At 36.7% G+C, this 24,391-nt stretch overlaps 1 protein-coding gene across 1 annotated transcript in view; it reads left to right on the top strand.

Moving 5' to 3' along the window:
- LOC139934047 (dynein axonemal heavy chain 3-like) overlaps positions 1-22,250 on the top strand; it is a 109,994-nt gene extending 87,744 nt beyond the window's left edge. Inside the window, exons 67-83 of the mRNA XM_071928329.1 lie at positions 1,053-1,224; positions 2,093-2,218; positions 2,613-2,790; positions 3,858-4,667; positions 7,536-7,612; positions 8,436-8,729; positions 9,529-9,666; positions 10,307-10,567; positions 11,808-11,900; positions 14,953-15,012; positions 16,282-16,380; positions 16,865-17,047; positions 17,772-17,864; positions 18,785-18,958; positions 19,369-19,479; positions 19,832-19,892; positions 20,433-22,250. Coding sequence (XP_071784430.1) covers positions 1,053-1,224; positions 2,093-2,218; positions 2,613-2,790; positions 3,858-4,667; positions 7,536-7,612; positions 8,436-8,729; positions 9,529-9,666; positions 10,307-10,567; positions 11,808-11,900; positions 14,953-15,012; positions 16,282-16,380; positions 16,865-17,047; positions 17,772-17,864; positions 18,785-18,958; positions 19,369-19,479; positions 19,832-19,892; positions 20,433-20,578 — 3,076 coding nt within the window. The 3' untranslated portion in view covers positions 20,579-22,250. The remainder of the gene's footprint in view (positions 1-1,052; positions 1,225-2,092; positions 2,219-2,612; positions 2,791-3,857; positions 4,668-7,535; positions 7,613-8,435; positions 8,730-9,528; positions 9,667-10,306; positions 10,568-11,807; positions 11,901-14,952; positions 15,013-16,281; positions 16,381-16,864; positions 17,048-17,771; positions 17,865-18,784; positions 18,959-19,368; positions 19,480-19,831; positions 19,893-20,432) is intronic.
- The last annotated feature ends 2,141 nt before the right edge of the window (positions 22,251-24,391 follow it).

The raw sequence follows: 24,391 nt of genomic DNA, 5'->3' as shown, positions 1-24,391 counted from the left end.
ACCATTTCGATTTCATACCAAACGGTTTCAAAAGCTTTTTATGAACCAACTCGATCGATTCAAGGCAACGTGTCCCTTTAAGGATACACCCTAGGCAAAGGTGTAACTGTGAACAAAAAAAATTAAATGCAGTTTTCTTGAAAGTTTTTTTTTGCGCACTGACAACGACTGTGACTCGGTCAAAATTGTTTTACATTTTTATGGTACTTGCACGGCTACACGTTCCAGGTATAAAGCTGGTATGTAATTGGTCTTTAACCGTAAACAGTGTGTAACACAAACCCCCAAAGTAATTAGTTTTTTTTCAACAAACATTTTGAATAGGTAAGTCTGTTTTATGCAAAAACGAACGTAAAGCGAATTACATGATACAAACTATCTGTTAGGTGCTGTTTTCCAATTGTTATGCAATATTTGCTTTCTCAATTCGCAATGGGGCCAAATGCTGCGTGTCATTTAGCCCTCCTGTGCATTTTCTTTTATATCTGATTTTTGTTTTTGCCATTTAGGCAAATATTGTTTTAGGATGATTCAAGCATCTTTCTGAAGGTATATTACTTTGCCGTCGATTTCTACAAGATGTAGAGAGTGCCTCAGTAAAAGTAATAAGTCGGACGCATTTTACCATGCAAGGACCATTCCTAACTGCTTTTGAGGATGCAGAATCACAAAAAGAATATAACACATCATGTACACTGTATCCTTCATTATTTTAGAAATGTCCCTCAAGAATATTATATTATTATTATAAATAAAATTGGTATTCTTGAAAAAAAAAAAAAACCTTGTTTCAAGAAACAAAGTTCTTTTTGTCACTACCAAGTAAGATTTTCTATTTAGATGTTTTGGAGGGACACAAGAAAAGTTTTCCTAAAATAGTGCTGTTTTTTGTTTAAAGATTACCATATTAAGCAGTCTAATAAAAATTAATAATAATAATAATATTACATTTATATAGCGCCCTACTAATTTATTTCTGTGAAAATGCTTTAAGTTGATTCACAAAAGGCTTAAATGACAATTCTACAAATTCTTTCGTTGTTGTTTTTTAGAGGAGAGATCGACGACAATGAGTGGCGGTTCCTCCTGACAGGGGGCGTGGCCTTAGAGAATCCATTCCCCAACCCAGCCCCTGATTGGCTCCCTGATAAATCATGGGCGGAGATTGTCAGAGTGTCCACCCTCCCTGCCTTTGATGACTTCATGTTGAACTTCAGGAGTAATGTGAGTTTAAACATAGTCTGCTTTCAAACGTGACATTATCTCCCATTATGTTACCTAGCTTCCCATCCTGTGTAATTGAACCACATCCATCTCTTCAATACTTGTCTTATTTATTTTCAGCTTAAACTGTTCTGCCATCTTGTCGCTTTTATTACAAATTCGTTGTGTCATGACTTATGTTCATCTGTCCTTTTGTCTGTTTGTCTGTCTGCCTGGTTGTCTTGTTTTCTTGTCTGTCTGGCTGTTTTTTGACAAGCTCATGCTTACCAAAACGGCCCGTACTATATTTACCATGGGGGAAGGGATATGGATACCTAAAATAAAAACATACAATATAGCAAAGAATCATGAACCAATAGCAAATTGTTCTTGGTTTTTCTTTAATTTAAAAGCAGAGAATATGTACTTGGCAACACAATTCATAATGGTTATATCATGAAAACTTATAAGGGAAATAAATTTGTTGTTCCCATGTGTAACTTTGACCAATGGTATCATACAATTTGTTTCTTAATACATTCAACACAACAAATAATAATAACTACGTAATCATGTACTGGCCAAAGGTCCGCCTAAAATAATGCTCAATGGACATCACAAAGATACAATTTGTAGATTGTCTGTTTTATTTCAACTCAGTGGCAGACCCTTTTGTATTGAAAAAAAAAAAAAAATTAAATTATTTTTAGAGAGAAAGGAAAACAAGAATTTTTCTTATTAATACACAGTAAAGAGTTTAAAATATGATGCTTAATTCTACCGTTGCAAAGACTTCTCTCAAAGGTGTACACATTTTCACTTTGATCTTGATGAGATTTAGCTTTCTTGAACCAATGTTTATAATGGTTTTCTTTTCTCCCCTTTGCAGATTACTGACTGGAAAGTATTGTATGATTCACATTCCCCACACACTGATGTGATTCCAGAGCCATGGGAAATAACCTTAAATGACATCCAGAAACTGATTATACTGAGAATTATCAGACCTGATAAGGTGAATATTGACATGAATTACTAATTGAAAGAACATCCTCTATATTAATATTTTACAAAATATTTGTAAAAACCGAAACAACCAAACGAACAACAACAAAACAAAATACAACAACATTAACAACAGCAACAACAAGACATTAAGCTTCGAAAAACATTCTTAATAAAAAAATAGAGAAAAATATAAAAACCTTTTTTTCTTTTTAAGAGAAATATTACAATTAGCAAAGTACCAGCCACCTTCTCTGTACAAAATATTTTATTATGGTCGACGACCTGTTTTTTAAAAACAAACACACTTGGTCTGTTATATTATATGTGCTTAGGGACGCCTCGCTCTGTCTTTCATTACTTTCTTCAAAACTTTCAATATCGGACATTTCTGAAATTCACAGGTCGTCCCAGCGGTCAGTAACTTCATTGTGAAGCGCATGGGTCACGCCTACATTGAACCACCAACCTTTGACCTCACAAGGTCATATCAAGACTCTAGCCATTCTACACCCCTTATATTTGTGTTGTCCCCGGGTGCTGACCCCATGGCTGGCCTGATGAAGTTTGCCGTTGAAAAAGGTATAATCTAAAGACATGTGTCACATCATTTCTTTGATCACATTTATAAAAAAAATGGGCTTTGGGTTTGGTTTTATTGAGATTGAAGTGTTGCCTTATGTCATATATATAACTGATGAATGATTGTTTTGATTGAGTGTGATGTGTTTGTTAAAAAAAAAATTGTATATATAAATATATTTAGTTTTTTTTTTCTCTCCAAACTCAGTGTGATAATTTCAGTTTGAAGACATTCCTTCGCATTGCTTTTCAAACATTTGCTTGTCGCAGCAACTTTGGCGTGTGTCTGCTTTGAGAAGCTTAACTCTTTGATTGTGATTTCCTATTTACCACATTTGAACAAAAGAAGTCGGGAACTACATATTGCTTTTAACTTAGTAAATAGTTGCTTATTCCTTGAAAATTTATAAAATCTCGGTATCTTAAAGGCAGTGGACACTATTGGTAATTGTCAAAGACTAGCCTTCACAGTTGCTGTATCTCAACATATGCATAAAATAACAAACCTGTGAAAATTTGAGCTCAATCGGTCATTGAACTTACGAGATAATTCTGATAGAAAAAACACCCTTGTTACACAAAATTGTGTGCGTTTAGATGGTTGATTTCGAGACCTCAAGTTCTAAATTTTAGGTCTCAAAATCAAATTAGTGGAAAATTACTTCTTTCTCAAAAACTATGGCACTTCAGAGGGAGCCGTTTCTCACAATGTTTTATACCATCAACCTCTCCCCATTACTCGTCACCAAGTAAGGTTTTATGCTAATAATTATTTTGAGTAATTACCAATAGTGTCCACTGCCTTTAAGATACACTTTATCCATGGAAAACTTAAATCATATTGAAGTGTTGCATGTCATTTCTTTGAGACTCTCTTTAGGTTTGCTTATATTTTCCAAACTTTGAATAAGCTTCGATTTTTCTCTCTCTTCAGTGCATGATTGAAGACAAGATACCTTTCTTGAAATAGTTTGCAATTTTTCACCCCTATTTTATTTTCTCTCTGTGTGATTTTTCTCGCTGTTACACCCCTTCTTTGTCATCACCACCACACTGAAACTTTCCAGGTTTTCTGAAGCAAACCAGACAAGAATCATTAGGCTGTATTAATCCTGGCTTCAGTCGTAAGGGAAGCAGAAGTAGCGCATTGAGACGCGAGCATCGGATGTCGTCTTCATCCTCAGATTTAATGAGAACGGCAACGCCGGAAGTGGATGAAATGACCGAGGCAGTGCAGACTCTGCAGAACAGTCCTCTCATAGTCACTGAGACACAAAGCACTCTGGAGATTGAGAAAGACATCCTACATGTAGATAGTCAAACCAGTACTGCAGAGAAAGAAACCATGTTGGAAAATGAGATGCTTCTGACGATTGGAGCAGTTGATTCTTCTGCCAATCCTCCTAAAGATGATACATTAAAAGAATCGTTGGATGGTGCAGCTGCACCTAATGCTGGGGGTGATAATCAGCCTCGAAGCAGTGAACCTTTTCAAGACCCACCTTCAAGGAATTCACATTTACAGAAAGAGGATCCACAAACACCCTTGTCTCTTCAGCAGACACCTCTTCATCCAGTCCTCAAAGATGGTGCATCTCAGGATGTGAGTCCTGAAGAAACGACGGAACAGCTTCAAGAAGCTGTGCTGGATTGTGAAGGAAGTACAGAGCAGAAAGTTGAGAATCACACCAAAGATGTCGCCTCTCAGGTGGAGGTAACGTTAGAGAAACTTCAAGAAGCTGTTAAGACATCTTTTGGAAATGCGAAAGGGAAAGCTGCGACTGCCCGAAACCATGCAGTAGAAGAAGACGTCAGGGAGAAGAAGACATCCAAATTATACCGCCCTCGCCTGGCCAGAACCATCAGTCGAATCAGTCGTATGTCGTTCTGTTTCATTGCAAGCTGTTGTTTTAATTGTTCGATGTTGACACTTTATGCTTATAACATGGGATCATGCTTTCGGCAATATTAATCACTCACAACAAATGCGCGTTAAATGTTTCGCCCCCAAAAATGTTCCTTTAATCAAGTTTGTGTAGCTGAGACTATGCTTGTGTATTGGCAAGTGCCTTTCCATTTAACATGTCCTGCCTGGCCGTAACAAATCTCCCAATCCCTACCCTGCTTAAACATCCTGGATTTGTCTTTGAGCATTGAACGCTTCATTTTGCAGTGATGATTTGTGTTACCCCACACCAAAATCAGGCAGTTCTTAATAAATAAATAATAATACTACAAGTGAAGACATTTAAAACACAAGCCGAGATGACAATGTCATGTGATGTCTTAAACAATCTACGTTGACAAATATGCACCTTATTGGCCAAATAAGGTGTGATTTGAAAGCTCTATATCAATTTCCTACTCTTCTGATAATTTGTTAGCCCTTGAGAAAAAAATGTCAAAAAATTGATTAGATATCCTGTATATTGAAGTCGTTACATTGTTTTAAGTCACACAGCATTTGCCTAATCTCATTGCTATGGTGTGGACACCCTGGATTATGAAACGGTTCTATTTCGGTTGAATTTTCAACCCATAGTTTTGAATGAAATCTAAAGTGCTACTAAACATAAGTGTTTTTTATTTTTGAGAAAAAGCCAAACGTATGTTAGAGCTTCCTTTCCGTCCTTTAGTTTCTTTGCTTTTCTTTTCTTAAGTTTTTGGAAAAGGGTCATGCTAACAAATTTAAAGGAACATTACAGAATTGGTTTTGCTAGCAAAAAAGTTGCGGCAGTGTAAGCACTTTATGTAATCCACCATATACATAAACTGACAAACCTGTAGCAATTCGGGATTGATCGGCCATCTGGGTCACGAGAGAATAGTGAAAAACTGATAAAGAATTGTCATTGCGTCAATGCCAAAACAAAAATGAATAAAACGCTCACTGAGTGATAAACTCCAAACGCAAAATTAAATTATTTATTTCCCATCAAATATGAAATTTCAGACAGAAATATTTTAAGGGATGTTTTCTACTATCATCATCATTAGACCGTGTAAGTTTTATGTAAATCTGTGATCTTCACGATTTTTCTTTCTTACCAATTCTGTAATGTTCCTTTAATTAACACAGTTGCAGATCGAGTCTACATTTGATTATTTCTTTTGATTTCTCTGCTTGGTTTGAGACTTGTTGTTGCCAAAGTACTGTTCTTGCTTTTTTATTTTCGATGGGATAGTGCTTGGTTTTGCTATTGGTGATGTTGTTTCTTAACCGCTCAAAAGTGGCTAACATGTTTAAAAGTATGCTAAATATTACATAGCTTATAAACTAACATCTGCTACATTTCTTTAACAAATTTGCTTGTTATATTTGTTCACACTGCATCATATCACATCTCAAGTATTGACCTCTTGCAGTGTAGCCACCCCAGCCACCATTTTGAGTGTCAAATAAGGTATTGTATTGCCTGGATGACCATGTACTCAAATTGGGGCACAATGGCCTTATTTCATGGATCTCCAAACTCTGGAATTCTGTGCTTTGATATTGTCACCATTTTATGATTGGGGTTTAGCTCCAAGTTTCTACACAAGCTGTGTAGGTGAAGGTTGCTTTGTATTAACCCAAAGTATGCTTGAGCACAAGCACAAATCCTTGCTAACCTGTGAACTACACTTATGTTAAGCGTGGATTCTTCTTGATTTCCTAAGTAAGCTTCTGGTAAGCATGAAATTGGGCTCAGTTGGGTGTGATATCATTTGTGCGAGGTCTTTAAAAATGCAGTAATTTGTGTTTAAATGCAAGTACTGTTTTATCAGTTTTTGTTCATTGGCCGACAGGTACTTAAATTTATTTTGCTATATTTTATTTGCATATACCATACAGAAATTGGGTTTTTTTCTATGGTGTAAACAGTGCCTTGTGTGATGTATTGCCCTCTGCCATTTCTGCTAAATGCTTTTCCACTAACATTTGTTTATTGGAGTAATTGAGCACAAGTCTTGTAACATGCTTGCCGTGTGCTTCAACGAATGTTTTGTTATTTAACAACAATTTTGTACAGTATTGGTATCACCAACCTTTTAATATCTCAAAATTATCAAACAGCTAGCGTACAAATTTGTTTTCTGCTGATCAAGTAGATAGTCTAATGTCTGAGAAAGGTTTTGATGATATATTTCTCTCAAGAGCAGAGGATTGGAGTAAGTATACTCATCACAAAACCTATGCTGTACTTTTTTTTTTTTTACCTGTTCTTATAACCAAAGCACTTAACCTCTGTCAACAATTCACTCATTTTGATTTTTATTTGCAAGATTCAAATTATTCAGTTAAAAACAGGGCCGGATTTCATGGAACTGCATTTGATGGCTCTCTGCAGCTACTGCCCATGGAGTAGTGTGCTTTATGGGTCGCCGTCTAAGTAATTTTGAGGAGTGCCATGAAATTCGACCCAGGTTTTTAAGTACAAGACCATTAAGGGATGATTAAACAGTCTCATCGGTCGTTATGATACAATGATAAACAAAACCTGACTGAAACTACCCAGTTCAAGTATTTAAAATCATTGGCAAATTTTGAGAGGTTTTTTTTGTCAGCTGCAGCTCCGGAAAGGAATACCTTTTAAACATCAAAACCTAACCATTTTTGCAAATTTATTTTACTGTCCTTTTACTTATTTGCCCACACAAGAAAAAAAAACTTACTCTTAAAGTATCCAAGGAATGAGGACAAATAAATTATGTATTTAATGTCCTTTCTCTAACACCTTTAATAATATTGGATTTTCTTTCAGGAATGGGCGGTTCAGGACTACAGACAATCTCACTAGGTCAGGGTCAAGGACCCATTGCTACCAAGATGATTAACAAGGTAGGTCTGGAAATATTTTCTCTTCTTTTATTGCAGTGACGGTACTTTGGCTGAAAAGGGCCAAAGACAAACATTACAATATTCTTGTTGTCTGTAAGTTGTAAGGGTATGTTTTGATCACAGTTGTTCTTCCAATGTTAACTTGGAAACTTACTTCAAGAAATCAGTCACTTTTGAAACTAATGTACATGTAATGTTTTCAGAAGTATTTATTTTATTTGGGTAGGGAACAATGTTATTTTTTTCCCAATGTGATATTAGAAAACTGTACTCTGGGCTGTCAAAAGTTCCAGGTAACAATTCTTTGTTGATGGAAAATTACTTAAATACATGCAGTTCTCTTTGATATGCACTTTCACTGAGGTGAAACAATGGTACTATTACAGGTGGGTACGTGGCACTCACAACTAGCAGCCAATGAGAGGTCCTTCTTTCTTTGACTTTATTAAGGGTGCTGTAAGTTGGATGTCTTCCTGACTGTGGTCACCACAGCTGTTCATGTCAGTGCAAAGAAAATGTTTCTCAATTTCGGAAAAACCTTGTATTTCTCACAAAAGTGCTCAATGGCAAAAAATTGTATCACTGTGTTTTAAACTCGCCTATGGCGTAAATGCTATTCAGAACATTTTTGCTATGGCATTATGAGTTGATTTCTCTAAGATACGGTCTTAGCATAAGGGACTGTAAAACTTTAGCTCTTATCAGTGACAGAGTATGATTCCATTTACATTGGGAATAATTTTGAACAATTCTTAGAGTGCAACCAAAACTATTTCTGTCTATAAGAAATTAACCTGATTGTACATTTCTTCCCAACATGCAGGCCGCAGAAAATGGAACATGGGTCGTCCTCCAGAACTGCCACCTCGCTACTTCATGGCTTCCAACGCTAGAGAAGATCTGTGAGGAGCTCATCACTGATCCAGAGAAGACCAAGCCTACGTTCAGACTCTGGCTTACCAGTTACCCATCACCTTCCTTCCCAGTCTCCATCTTACAGAATGGGATTAAGATGACCAATGAACCACCCAAGGGATTAAGGGCTAATCTCCTTAGATCCTATCTAAATGATCCTATATCTGATCCAGAGTTCTTTGATGGATGCAACAAACCAGAGGTGAGTTAAAAATATGAATATTCATCTATTTATTTGCAAATATATTTGTTCTTGAATAATGTTCATAATATATTTTTGTGTGTCCCCCCACATACCCTCGGGAAAAAAACCCTCATACATATTAAAATACAAATTAATATTCTTTATCCCGATGCAAATTTAACATCTATTATATCGTTGCGGTACCCGCTGCCAAAACATAGGATTCGAACTGCCTCTAGCTACCGGGCAACCTCGGTAGTCTAGTTGGTAAGACACTGCTCTAGAATTGCAAGGGTCGTGGGTTCGAATCCCACCCGAGTAACATGCCTGTGATATTTTTTCACAGGACTCGGGAAAGTACTGAGTATACAGTGCTAACACACATCGGTGTATATGGGTAAAAACCAAAATTAATATTCTTTATCCCTGATGCAAATTTAACATCTATTATAACTCATACATATTAATAATAGCATGCTCATAAATATAGCAGTTGAGTACTCCTATCTTTCAGATTCATAATTTTAGCAGGTATTTATATTTCCCGTATTCACAATACAATTGTAGCAATTGATTGGCATTACATGTATATTGTGCCACAGCACCTTATGAATTGGTCTCATACTTCAAGCTCAATAATACCTCACAGGAAAATACTGAATGTTCAAGTACCTTTAGTGTCATTGAGTGAGGCTTTATAGTTATAATGTAGCAGTTGATCATATTCATATCTTCCATATTCATAATTGTAACAGTTGTTTATACATCCTCTCCATATTCATATTTGTATTGTTTAACTTTCCATTTCTTTTCACAGCTATGGAGGAAGTTGTTATTCAGCTTATGTTTCTTCCATGCCTTGGTTCAAGAAAGGAGGCAGTTCGGTGCTCTAGGATGGAACATCTCTTATGAGTTCAACGAGTCAGATCTCAGGATAAGCGTTCGACAACAGCAAGTAAGAAAACAATACTTAGCCTGTGTCTGAATTGGCGGCTTCTGCTACGGCTATGGCTAGATTGCTGCATCACCATGTGTTGAAGTATAGGATGTCCTTAGCAGCACCCTTAGCAACAGCCGTAGCCGTAGCTGTAGCCGCCAATTTAGAGTTAATGATAGATATCGTGTGGTACTAGGCTATTATTTAGTCTTGTCCACCGTTTGTTTTTGCCTCGGTCAAGGTCTGACAGAAGTTTATCATTGCTGTAAGGCATGCTTTTCCATCTTATGAAGTGTTTGTTATTATTTACAATTTAGTACATTGTCACCTTTTGGGGCATACAAAAATTGTTGTGTTGAGATTTTACTGGTGTTCTTAGATAAATATGTTTTTATACCACTCGTTGATGCTTTATTGTTTTTTATTTTTCACTATATTTGCTTAAATTTTTTACAAATTTATGGGGGGAAAATGCAGTACCTGACTGCCAATTTCTCACTTGATTTGTTACCCGAAAAATTACTCCTGACAAAAAGATTCATGTTTTTTTTTCATGCAAGAAAAGTTTCAGTATGACACAGCATCCTTTCTGTTTCATTCCAAATCCTGTTTAATTGCTGAAACTTTTCTAAATAAATCTTCATTTTTACTGTGATAGATGTTCCTGAATGATTATGAGGATGTCCCTCTAGAGGCCATTTCATACCTGACTGGACAGTGTAACTACGGAGGACGAGTCACTGACGAGCGAGATCGCCGTCTCCTCATGAGTCTCTTGAGTAACTTCTATAATGAGAGTATACTCAAGATGGAGAATTACAGCTTTTCTGAGAGCGGGAATTATCGATGTCCGGTGTCAGGTCCATCTCAAAGCTACATTGAGTATATCAGAAGTCTGCCTCTCTTGCCACATCCAGAGGTACATAGCAGGCATGAAACTCTTCCGTTTCCGCGGAATTCCGCGTTTTTGTTTTTTTTTTAACGTGAAAAAGTATTTTATTTAGCCTAATACATGCCTGGCATTAACAGTGTACAACTACAATCATGTAAAATAAGCCTAGTACATGCTAAAAATACACCTAAGAGCATAATAAACCTCAACATTTTCTAGGCTACCTTTGTGGGTATCATATCCCGTGGCGTTTCGGCTGCCTCGCTCCGCACTTGCCTTGTGCCTTTGTAAATTTTCCTCTTTTTTTTTCAACGGGCAGTTGCATGCCTGACATAGTTTGTAGTAGATACTTTTATCATGGTGGGAGCCATCTTGAATTCCTTCCGTTTAAATCAATGTGATCAAACCGAGGCCTGGAGGAAAAAAAACAGTCTGGTACAATGAGAGTATTCATTATTGCTACTGGCTGATGGTCTAGGCATGGTGAAGGTCTATACTCCCCCCATTCACCTATCATTGTATTTTTACTGAAACACATTTTCAAAGTTATTTTATCAGGTTTTGTCATAATTTTAACATCCTCAAACCAATTAACATACTCACTTTGTCATAACACTGTTATGTGTTGACTTATAAGCCACTTTTAGTCTACCCCATTTAACAGCTGTAAGCACTTTTTACTGAGGGAAACAATTTCTCAAATGGGTTTAAAAAAATTAAACAATCAAGTCACATTAAAGTTTTGAATTGGGTAAGTTCAACAGAAACACAAGTGTGGTAAAAAGAGCAAAACAAGTTTTTACCTTTTTTTCTGTTAATTTTGTCTTCTGCTAATGGCCATTTTTTTTTATCTACCCTTTTGCTCTTAATTTCTATTGTTGTTCAATACACATCAATCTGTTTTCCAAGACTTTTCCCAAAGAAATAACTACTATTACAAGTATCGATCATTTGTTGTCATTTGTTGTGAAGTCTTTGTTTAACACTACTATACCCAAATAATTGTCAATAACAAGATCCTTTTCACCTTTATGTCCAATTTGTGATAAAAACCACTTCCACAAGAGACTTGTATTTGCTAAACAAACAAAACAAAAGAAAACTTTCTTGAATCATTCAAGGATCTGCTGAAGGACCACCATGTTTCTTTGACAGTGTTTTTTTTTTTTGGTATGGAAAACGTGCCAGCTTATTGTATTATTATTATATTATAAAACACTGAGTAACTCTGTATGTTTTGATTGTATGTATTACCATCCTTGTACAGGTGTTTGGACTTCATGAGAACGCTGATATCAGTAAAGATCAAAAAGAGACCCAACAGCTGTTTGAAGGTATCCTACTTACTCTTCCAAGACAGGTAAAAACATTCGCTCCAAACATGTATTTTGAGTTTGTTCTGTCCCGTACATGTAGGTGAGGTTTGTGGTAGCACCACGTATAAATCTCTTTTGAGTAGTGCTTGTTCTGAAAAGACAGGCTTTCCACCAAGTCAGGGCCTCATGCCAGGCTCCACAGGCAGCCGGGCCAGAGCGCTGCCAGCCTCCTCGGTCATACTTTAATAACAGACTGTGTCTTCACCGCATGCTCGTGTGGCATGGAGCACAGCTGGCCCCCACGAGCACTCTCCCACGAATGCCTCCGACACTGCACTTTGCCGGCTCCAAAAATCAATGGTTTAATAGATATGCTTTATCAGGAGAAAGACGATCAGAGTAAACTGATCAAAGATGAGTAATCAACCACTGGTTCTTTTCAGAATGGTGTAACCCGCAAACCTCACCTAAATTATATAACCATCATGCAAAGTTTCTAATTGTACTGTCCGATACAGTAACTTTTGTTGCCAAAACAAGCTCCTGACTACCCGGCACAGGAACAAATTGAGAACAAAACTGCAAAGAGTCTGGAGATTTCTGCAGAATGAAATTGTCTAGCTGTTCATTGCAAAGTTAGCTTCATGATAATTCATTAAAATTTAACCCATTGGGAAATTAACAGGGCATTTCACGGTGTGCGGTAGTAATGCATTTACATTGTAAGGGATTTTCATGTCAACCACCATTTAAATATGTCAAGATTGTTTGAGTATGTACAAAGCAGATGCAAGGTTGTTGAAATGTTTTTTATGTGCAACTGTTTTTCTCCTCATTTTTATTGCATTCACTCCCATATCGCATTGTGATGGTCATAATTGTTTGCTCAACTCTGTTGCCATGGAAACCTGTGATGTACAGACTGCTGAGGTAGTGCGTTAAGTATTGTCTCATGTTTGCTGTGAATGCCTGTTTACTTTGCCTTTAAACATATTCTTTCCTTGGGGTCTTAAACAAGTTTTTATAATGAAAACTGGGTAAAACATAATTCCAGTTGACTAAAATAACATTCATAAATACCCCAGACAGCTTCTCTACTCCTATTGGGGGAGAGCGCGTCATGTGGGGTGTTTAAACGGTTGATAATGACCAGCTGGAGCTGTTTATAACCGGCTCACTTCCGCGTGTCGGGCGCGCAAGATTATCACGTGGATTATCATAGCTATTAGTAACAGCGCGTAATCTATTTGAAAGCGCGTGCACATACACACAACCATGCACATCAACAGATTCTTCAAAAGTTTTTGAAAAAATATTTCAAACTTTGAATTTTAGATTGTCAAAGTGTCTATAATTGTATTCTTTTAACGTTTTTTAACAAAAGGGCATTTATGAATGGTAATAAAAGAGTAGTGACTCGTTCTTAAACGTCCGTGTTTAAGAACTCGTCGCTACCCTTTTATTCCCTTATCATGTCATCGCTCTTCCAAAAGCTTTTAAAGCAGAAAAAATAACACTCAGTACTACAAACTCATCAAGTATTTCCTATTTTCCTCTTTGGATTTTAAAAGAAATTTTCATGAAAAAAACATTAGCCATTCCTCTCTCTATCTTTCTTATAATACAGTAGGCTGTGCATGTAATTTGTCAATAAAGCCTGGTTCATACTTGCAAATGCAATTGCAAATGCAAATGCGATTTTTAAGCGATTTTTAACGTCACAGCTCTGTTTTCACTCTGAATGTTTTGCAGAAAGGAGTTGAGCACATCTCAAATTTTGCAAATTATTTATTGCGAATTCGTGACATAATAATGTGATTCGCATTAGCAGTATGAACCGGCTTAACAAATTTTAGAGCTTGGACATCAGTGATTGTGTATCGGTGAACCAAATTTCTTCAGCACTTACGTTTTTATTACCCACTGAAATTGCCTTTTCCCTGCACCAGTTTCCCTTTTCATTTTGTCTAAACTAGCTCCAAAGTCTGTCCTCTCTAATTTAGGCCCTTGTAATTGATTCCTTGCATGATTTTAAATCTAATTTGCATGATTTTATATGTTGATTTTACATTTTAAAGAATTGATATCCCAAAGTATGACCAACAAAGGATGCAGTTATAGGGAAAGCCTTCATTACTGACTTGATTTAAAGTCTACTGTGGCTTTTTTGGCACACGAACTCCAAGGGCGTAAATTCATAAAACCTTTTTCTGCTTCACAGGGAGCCCTTTCACAAAGTTGTTATTGACAGCTTTGCAAAAAAACTTGCTGATCTGGCACTGGCAGCAGCCATTCCTTGCAAATCAATTACATAACTTTATATAATACCATTGTGAACTCACTGCCAAAATCTCGCTGCTTCTTTTTTACAATATGTTTATGACACGCACTTTTTTTATCACCTTTATTCACAAGAATTTGCTAAAATGTTCAGCAAACTTTGTTCATAAGGTATAGCCTCTGTGCACCATGCATCAAGTCAATGAACAAGTTAAAGTTTATAAGACTGGAAAACCTTGGGTCCATCAGTTATGTAATGGGTTGTGCGTAATCGTTTAAAATTAAAATACATGCCAAGCTGCGCACATCATTTCTATGGGTAAGACAGTACGCAATATTGACACATGGAATTATGTGTGTTCCTTGGCGTGGACTTACAATTTTACACATTGTGAACTACGCACCATGCACGATGGACAAATGTCATATGCTCTAAAATAATGGCTACAATAAATTGCCTGCCCTTACAACGTCCTCTAGGTTATGTAGTTTTAAGGAACATATACTGTATGTACCTCTGGTGGATTTATAACACTGTTCTTTTTTACATAACTGTTTTAATGGCTCTTCAAGGGTACTGCGTAACAGTAGTTAAAGCTGTGTTAACTTCACTTACAAACTGCCAAGTTAACAATTTAAAATGATCCAGATTTATCAATAAGCATGACTGTATTCTCTCTGTTGGGGTGGATCAAACTAACTGATGGTTTTTGTTTTTATATTCACACTATGCTTTTATTGCTTCACATGCTGTGTGTGTTTGTATCACCCTGTTTCTGTGTGCTTGTGTGACTGCATTTTGCCGTGGGCCGCTAGACTCCAAACGACAGTGGTAATCTGATTGAGAGAGTACTTAAAAATCAACACAAGGAACAGGTATTCAGGGTTTGTACTACAGTGGATGGGTTATAGAGAATACAACCACTGTTTTTATTGTTATGTTACTAGTTAAAGCTCTTCTCACACTGTATCCCAGAAAATAAAACCCATGGTAATTCCTGGGGATTATTAACTCCACCACAACCCCATGTGTGTTTTTAAAATATTTAAAATGCAGTTTTCATTAGCAAAACTGAACAAGTTGTACACCAGGGTTATACATAACTCTTTTCCCAAGTGAAGGTAGAAATTTCCCTTTTTGTTTACTCCGGACTTTGCCAAGGTTGAAGACAAAAATTAAAAGAAAAAAGAAAAAGTAGAGAGTTTTCCTGGAAATCAATATGGTGTGAAAGGGGTTTTTAGCTAGGTGGGGGTTATTCTCAATGAATGTCATCACATTTTAAAGGCAGTGGACACTATTGATAATTACTCAAAAACATTATCATCATAAAACCTTAATTGGTAACGAGTAATGGAGAGAGGTTGATGGTATAAAACATTGTGAGAAACGGCTCCCTCTGAAGTGACTTAGTTTTCGAGAAAGAAGTAATTTTCCACGAATTTGATTTCGAGACCTCAAGTTTAGAACTTGAGGTCTCGAAATCAAGCATCTGAACGCACACAACTTCGTGTGACAAGGGTGTTTTTTCTTTCATTATTACCTCGCAACTTCAACGACCGATTGAGCTCAAATTTTCACAGGTTTGTTATACTTTGCATATGTTGAGATACACCAAGTGTGAAGATTAATCTTTGACAATTACCAATAGTGTCCACTGTCTTTAACAACTGGCTGCTATGAAGCAAATTTATTCTGCACTCGGCAAATTTGCTCAAGTCCATGTTCAACGTCATTGCTATTATAGGTTCAAAGTAATGCTGTGCTGTACATTTGATTTCTTACTGACTTGAATGATAATGGTATTGTACAAGCTGGACGACTGTTAGGCTATGCCAGTATGCATCGAGTTGTCAAAGAGAAAAATATTAGCTATTACAATTTCGATTTGTTTTCCTCTTTCCGGAATTACATAATAACTAAAGATGTTGATTATTCATACTTAAATTATGCTTCAAATTGAAAAGATTGCCATCAGGCAGAGCGGTTTCTGGTTGGAGTGTTTTTTTTTTTTTTCAGAAAACGCGTTAATAGTGTGGCTTTTTCTTGAAGTTGATTTGAATAGAAGATTTTAGGCTTTTCATGCATATGAAATTCTTTTTTGTATGTTTATTTTAACTGTCATTAATTTTTTTTTTTTTGTAAAGGCATCTGGAGCGGGTCGAACTTCCCAGCAGATTATTGAAGATCTAGCATCGGACATTCTCTCCAAGATTCCTCCTAATTTCAGCTTAGATGAAGTCAAGGTACAACACTCATTTCCCATGCCTTCTCTGTGACTGCCAAAAATTATAATACAATCATCTTCAGGGATCTTCAGAGATTTTTTCTCAACAATTTATCCTTGTCTTATGCCGATTGGCTTGTTTGAACCTTTTAATAAGAATCTTTGTCTTGAACTTTTTTCAACTTGATAAGAAAATGTCCTGTAAAGATGTCTTTTCTGGATTGTAACGAATATTTACACAAATGCAGTAATGTAATGGGGGAGGTGCGGGAAGGGGGAGCAACTCCCCATTTAGAAGCCCCCCCCCCTGACCCCACACTCGAAACCCCTTCATCTCACCTCTCCAAATACCCAAATGAGATTATGTCTTTGCCCCCCTCCCCCCCCCCCCTCAAATGAAAATGTTTGGTCATAATCATTGATGTTTCAGATAAAAAATGTTTCACTCAATTTTAAATATTAAAAAAAAAATACTAATAGTGTACTATGTCTTTTAACACCAGGCTAAATACCCAGTACGCTATGAGGAATCGATGAACACTGTATTAGTGCAGGAGCTGATTCGCTTCGGCAGACTGATCATCGTCATCCGCAGTAGTCTACTCGATATCAGGAGAGCACTGAAAGGACTTGTAGTCATGTCTAGTGATCTAGAAGACGTCTTCAGTAGTATGATGGTGGGCAAGGTGAGATCCGCTTTAGAGAATGGGATGAACCATTGTTGGAAAAGGGTGGTATATTTGTGGGTTGATTAAAGACTGAGTAGCATGTTAAATGTAGTGAAGTAGTTCACAAGAGGAATCAATGAAAAACTATAATTGTTCATCCAAGATGGCTTAACAGATTATTTTTTAATTTTTTTTTTTTTTTTACTTGGCATGTAACATTTAAGGGGTCTGGGTACTTTTTGTAGGACAAAAAAATAATGTCCACAGATTTACACTAAGCTTACACAGTTCGAAGATAATAATAGTAAAAAGCTTACCTTAAAATATTACTTGCTGAGGTGCTTTTGTTTTTGAAAATTAGTAAAACTATGTCATGAAAACAATTTTCGTCTCAGTGATCATTAGGCAAAAATTATTTTAGCATGTAAAAACGTATTTTCATGACATTGTTTTACTCATTTCTCAATAACTACAGCACCTCAGCTCACCTCATTATTTAATATTTTAAGGTGCGCTTTCTACTATCATTATCTTCAAACGGTGTAGGTTTAATGTAAGTCTGTGGACATTGTATTTTGTGTTACAAAAAGTACCCAAATCCTTCTAAAAAGATTTTGCAGTTTGATTACCAAATTTGTTAAAGATGATGACAATAACAACATAACTGAAAGTTTTTTGTGAATGAAATGTCAACGCCCTGACTATTGCTTCTGATATGATTGGTAATTTCTTGCTTGTGTAGGTTCCAGCAATGTGGGCTGCCAAGTCCTACCCTTCCCTCAAGCCTCTTGGAAGCTACATCACAGACCTGATGGCAAGACTGCAGTTCTTTAAGGTAAGGGTTCCATACAAATAGTTGACAAAGTTCACAATGGTATCAATCCTCAAGAAAAATAATTCCCTCGGAAAAATACCATTTGAAGAGCAAACAAAATTCCCTATTCATATTCGACAGTTTGATACATTTAAATTGGGTTCCCGGAAAATTTTAATATATTTATAAATTAATAAACAAATGAAATAAAATAAATTATGTCTTTGCCCCTGCTTACAATATTCTGTAGAGTTTAGAGAGTAGAAATGAATATGCTTTTCCAAAATATGATGATGTAATTTTCCTAAAACAAGCACAAAAGTAATTTTCCTAAAACAAGCACAAATGTCTTTGCATTCAAACTTATGGGGTGTGAATGAATGTACTTTTCAAAAGAGCAACATACTTTCCCTAAAACAAACACTGAAGTCTTTGCATTTGTGTTAAATACACTGGCCACTATTTGTAATTGTCAAATACCAACTGCTTCTCACTTGGTGTACCTCAAGATAAAATAACAAACCTGTGAAAATTTGAGCTAATTGGTCGTCAAAGTTGTGAGATAATAATGAAAGAAAAAACACCCTTGTCACACGAAGTTGTGTGCTTTCAGATGCTTGATTTTGAGACCTCAAAATCTACTTCCGAGGCCTCAAAAGCAAATTAGTGGAAAATTACTTCTTTCTCGAAAACTACGCTACTTCAGAGAGAGCCGTTTCTCACAATGTTTTATACTATCAACAGCTCTCCATTACTTGTTCCCAAGTAAGGTTTTATGTTAACAATTATTTTGAGAAATTACCAAAAGTGTCAACTGCCTTTCAGAGGGTGGGAATGAATGTGCTCTTCCAAGAAAACGATATTGTACTTTTCACGAACACGAATGCAAAAGTTTTTGCCTCCACAGTTTTGACTGACTTCTGACTTTGTTTGATTCCTAGGATTGGATTCAGACAGGGATGCCTACAGTATTCTGGATGTCTGGCTTCTACTTCACTCAGTCCTTCTTGACGGGAAGTATGCAGAACTATGCTAGGAAGTACAAGATCCCTATAGACCAGCTGGGCTTCCAGTTTCAAGTCATGGAGCAGGAAACATCCATGCCTTGTAAACCAGTAAGTGGGTTGTTAGTCAACGTTCAGTTATCCAAATTACTTTATTTTCTAAGAATTTGTTTTAACAGTATAGTTTGCGCTAGCAACAGGGTGAACAGAAAAGAGAAGAAATGTTCAGTTTTAGATAGTGGGAGGAAAACCCTAAATTGGAAAAACCTATCCAATCAGGTAGGGCCTGAAAACCTGATCCACATACAAGTCTCTAATCCGAGACGGGATTCAAATCGGGTCCACAGAGGTGAAAGAAACCTCACAAATAAGCCCTGATTCTGTCTTCTAAGCTGTGGGCCAATCATGAATTTTGAAGCCGTGCTCATTTGTTACAGTGTTTCCATCATCAAACGAGCCCGGAGCTCAAGACCATGTAAAAGGCTTCTAATGTAACTTGCCTATCTCTTTTCTTTTGACAGGATGACGGTATCTATGTGAAGGGTTTGTTCATAGAGGGCGCCAGATGGGATCGATTGGGGAACTGTTTAGCTGAATCGCTCCCTAAACTCCTTTATGATACGTTACCAGTTGTATCCTTTTACTTTTTTATGTGTGACTTCAGTCTTATTGCAAATAGAAAGTGTTAAAGTTTAATGTTATTTTGTAAAAACTCAGTGACTACCACAACTACTTTCACCAGCGTAATGTAAACAGGTAAAGTGAACATATCTGCATTATTGTGGGTGCAATAGTTTGGGGTTAAATACAGTTAAAGCCAGTGGAGAAAAACTTGGGTGGGATTTTGTGGTGCGTCAGTGGCTCAATTTGATGGCAAACAATGTAACTGGGGAGTAATTAATGCCTTGTAGTGTTTCAGTTTATTTTGTCTTTAAGGATGTCTCTGTTTGTCAATGCTGTCTTGATCCTTGACTTCAACATTAGATTTGGATTAAACCTGGAGAGAGATCCTCATTTGAACTGAAGAGTACCTATTCATGCCCAGGTAAAATATTCTCCCATTTCTGAACTTGGTTGGGATGGTACAAGTTTGAATAAACTACTTTCTTTTTCCTTCCGATTGTTAATAGTAGAAATTCAACCAATAGTTATGGGTTTTTTATGATTTTGTTTTTATAGGTTTTTTTTTATGCATTTTTTTAAAGAGATAATCTTGTAATGGCTGGTACAAATACAGACCCTCACCCAAGCTTGGTTATGCCTGCAACCTCCTATTTCCCTCTTTTGTTTATAACTTGTTATATTGTCCTCTTTTGTTATAGGTCCCGATTTTAATGTGTATAGATGTACGTACAATGTACATGTACTCTAGTGTGTAATGACCTCCAATCTGTAAGACCCATGTTTGTCCCACTATTGTCCGAACATCGGTGACCCCTTTGTTTTTTTATTTGTGATAGCAATCATGGACCTGATGTTCCTTTTGTTATAAGTTCTCGAGTCGAATGTCACTACAAAGAAGCCGATGCTCACAAAGTGAGTTACCAGTAGTTTTATGCTCACTTTCTCTTGTTTTCCACAACAGTCTACAAGACCAGCGCACGGAGAGGCACACTGTCAACCACCGGCCATTCAACCAACTTTGTTTTCTTCGTGGATCTACTGTCTGACCGGCCAGAGAATCACTGGGTCAACCGTGGGGTCGCTATGCTATGTCAGCTGGACGACTGAACTTCATTCAACCGACTTGTTTTCTTTGTGGATCTACTGTCTGAACAGCCAGAGAATCACTGGGTCAACCGTGGGGTCGCTATGCTGTGTCAGCTGGACGACTGAACATCATTCAACCATCTTGATTTCTTTGTGGATCTACTGTCTGAACAGCCAGAGAATCACTGGGTCAACCATGGGGTCGCTATGCTGTGTCAGCTGGACGACTGAACATCATTCAACCATCTCTGTTGATCTACTGTCTGACCATGGAGGCATGGTCTAACCAGCCAGAGAATCACTGGGTCAACCATGGGGTCGTTATGCTGTGTCAGCTGGACGACTGAACAAGGTGGGAAGTTCTCATTCAAACACCAGCACTGTTAACTTTTGTACCATCTTGTCATAAAAGTTACCAAATTCTTCCCAACTAAACCAACTGTAAAAGACCAACGGACTAATGGTACCTCTGAAAGGTGTCCTTCTTGGGAAGTATTTTCATTATGATATGATTCTTCAGAGCATAGCTCAGAGTCAAACTTTTTAGAAAAAAAATCCTCATACAGAGATGAGGTTAATTTGAGTTGCACACATCTTGGCTACAGCAAGTGATGGAACGAGACATGGGACCATTGTCGCCTTGTAAAGTTGTGGGATTGTTAAGTAGTATTTTAAACCATATCGTGTAGGAAATCAATCTTTGAACTACAGTTTGCAGCAGCTCCACTTAAATTCTCTCTCGTTGTGAGCTGAGGTGGTTCTGAAAAGAGTCGGTCATGTATAGCCCAACGCTTCGATCAGTTTTACTCTAATCAACTTCAATTCTTCAGATTTTTATTTCACTTTTTTATTTTCCTTTTCTGTTTTTGCCAATTTAAAATCATTAACTAAAATTGGAAAAGAAATTTTGGTTTCAGTTTCCAAGAAAGGTTTTTATTCTTTAAATGGCTGACCTTGACTCTGATATTTTGTCAGAGTTGTTGATATTTAGCGAAGCACACAGGGTATTTAGAAGTCATGTATTTAGGAAAAAGTGGTGGAAATTCCTTAAAAGGTTGAAACCATAATATTTTGTATTCTGCACTCACTCACTCCGTCGACCATAGTGGCTACTTGAAACGAGCACAATGATACACACACTACCCATCACGATTCCTCATGCAACTCACTAGTATTGCACTTAATGTCTGTCTTTCAAGTGTAAAAATGTTTTTGTATGTAATTCTTTGGTTTTAATTCTTAATTTTTGTTCCACACGGTCGACTATTCCAGTCCTGTTTCCCATAAAGATTGTATGAATATAGATGTTAGACCAAAGTCAAGATTCTTGAGTAAGAAATAGTTTTTTATTGATAGTGTAAATCCGTCCAAAGATTTTCTACAAAATGTAAATATATGATTATGAATCAAAAATGGTTATTTATTGATGAGATTATTAGTTAATTTATAATGATCATGATGAAAATGTACATATTTTGGGTTTTCTTGTCTTAATGTATGGAGAATACTGTTATAATTTATTTCAAAGATTGAATTCTACTTTTGTACTGAAGACATCTATTTACTGTAAATTTTGGAGAGTTCAAAAGGTTGTTTCAAATTGCCTGGTTTGAACTTTTAAAAACCTAAAATCTTTATTTTTGTTTGTATTTTTGAAGATGTTAAATAATGATTGAGAAAAGTTGAAGATGAATTTTTCATAATTTGTCGGACAGTTTTTGTTCCTGTTAATCGTGGCCAAGGTACATTTTCGTAAAGCTGGTCAGCAGAAAAATTGTTGCTTATTGAAAACTAGCAGGTAACCAGTCACCAACAATTTACATCACTTTGTGATTTGAATTTTCCTTGCTTTAAATCTTGTACTAACCTTCAGCGGATTTCACAAAGTGGATTTCCCAGTTGCGTCAGGTTTCGTGAAATCGGCTGCGTATGCAGTAAGGCCGTAAGCTCGACCTTACTGCGTATGCAGTAAGGTCGAGAGTCATGACTATTTGTTCCCCTTCATGGTTTTTTGGGGTTGTGATGAGTAGGCAATTTTTTCCTGTTCTGAAAAAAATGCAACGTCTTGCAAAGATTCTGTTAAATATTGGTTGACAGCATGTCACATGCTGTATGTTATTCACCAAACTTGCGCCAATCAGAAAAAATACTACCCTTGCTTGCATCAAAAGAATATCAGAAACAAGAAATCTAAGCAACACGTAAGCTAAGATGTAGAGACGGGCATACCATTCCAATGCATTTATGGGCATCGATGATGGCAAACCATGAACTGCTATTTGCCATTACAAATGCTATAGAATTTTGCAAGTTATGTTATTAAAAATGACTGGGTGTACCACTTTTAAAATAGTAAAGGTATAATGGTAAAGCTTGCTCTGCTTTAGCAGCTGTATGAAATGAGCACCTGTGCCCAATTTCAGAGTGATACTTAAGCAGAATATGTTGCTTACCCAAAAATTTGCAAAATACCAGTCAGAAAGAACAGATGTGACATGTTATGTATTTTGGCTGGTAATGTTTTGTAGTAAGCATCATTTTATTGTGCTAAAACAGCTCTTTGAAATAAGCACCAGTACTTGATGTAATGATATGTTTAAATACTTTTGTCTTTTTGTTGTATGGATATTCTTTTTACACTGCAATAAAATAACTCTTCCGTCCATCAGCACTGAATTTAACCCAAGTCCGCTCAACTTATTATAGATGCACTTATATTCAATTTTCCTGTTTTTCAACTGATTTTTTTTTTAAATTTGATAAAACTGCTTTGTGTACATATCACCTGTTGAACTAAAAAGCTACAAATTTTGCCGTAAAATGCAACAAGGCTATAGCCTTGTGTACTTATTACACTTTGCACAAAAAAGCAACAAATTCAAAGCGAGAAACAAGCCAAAGAGTGCAATACATAGTGCATAAGAGTTTAGCTGGTCTCTACCTATACAATGGGAAACCAGCCACAGATTGCAATGCATATTGCATAAGAGTTTAGCTGGTCACTACCTTTACAACGGGAAACCAGCCATAGATTGTAATGAGAGTGAACAGGTCTCTAGCCTTGTGTACTTATCAAATTTTGCCCTAAAGAACTAAAGGCCTTCTGTACTTGTCAAATTTTGCCCTACAAAGCAACAAGTCTTGTGTACTTGTCAAATGTTCAAATTTTACACTAAAAAGCAACAAATTTTGCCCTAAAATGCAACAAGGCTATAGCCTTGTGTACTTATTACACTTTGCACAAAAAGCAACAAATTTATAGCGAGAAACCAGCCAAATACTGCAATACATAGTGCATAAGAGTTTAGCTGGTCTCTACCTGTACAACGGGAAACCAGCCATAGATTGCAATGCATATTGCATGACAGTTAGCTGGTCTCTACTCTTACAACGGGAAACCAGCCAAAGATTGCAGTTAACAGTCCATAAGAGTTAGCTGGTCTCTACTGATACAACGGAAAACCAGCCAAAGACTGCAACACATTGCATAAGAGTTTAGCTGGTCACTACCTTTACAACGGGAAACCAGCCATAGATTGTAGTGAGAGTTAAAAGGTCTCTAGCCTTGTGTACTTATCAAATTTTGCCCTAAAAAACAACAAGGCCTTCTGTACTTGTCAAATTTTGCCCTAAAATGCCACAAGGCTATAGCCTTGTGTACTTATTACACTTTGCACAAAAAGCAACAAATTTATAGCGAGAAACCAGCCAAAGACTGCAATACATAGTGCATAAGAGTTTAGCTGGTCTCTACCTATACAACGGGAAACCAGCCATAGATTGCAATGCATATTGCATAAGAGTTTAGCTGGTCACTACCTTTACAACGGGAAA

The sequence above is a fragment of the Asterias amurensis genome, chromosome 2 (genome assembly GCF_032118995.1).
Source record: "Asterias amurensis chromosome 2, ASM3211899v1".
Taxonomy (NCBI): domain Eukaryota; kingdom Metazoa; phylum Echinodermata; class Asteroidea; order Forcipulatida; family Asteriidae; genus Asterias; species Asterias amurensis.
Note: the sequence above shows the minus strand (reverse complement) of the source record. Positions and strands in the feature narration are given on the sequence as shown.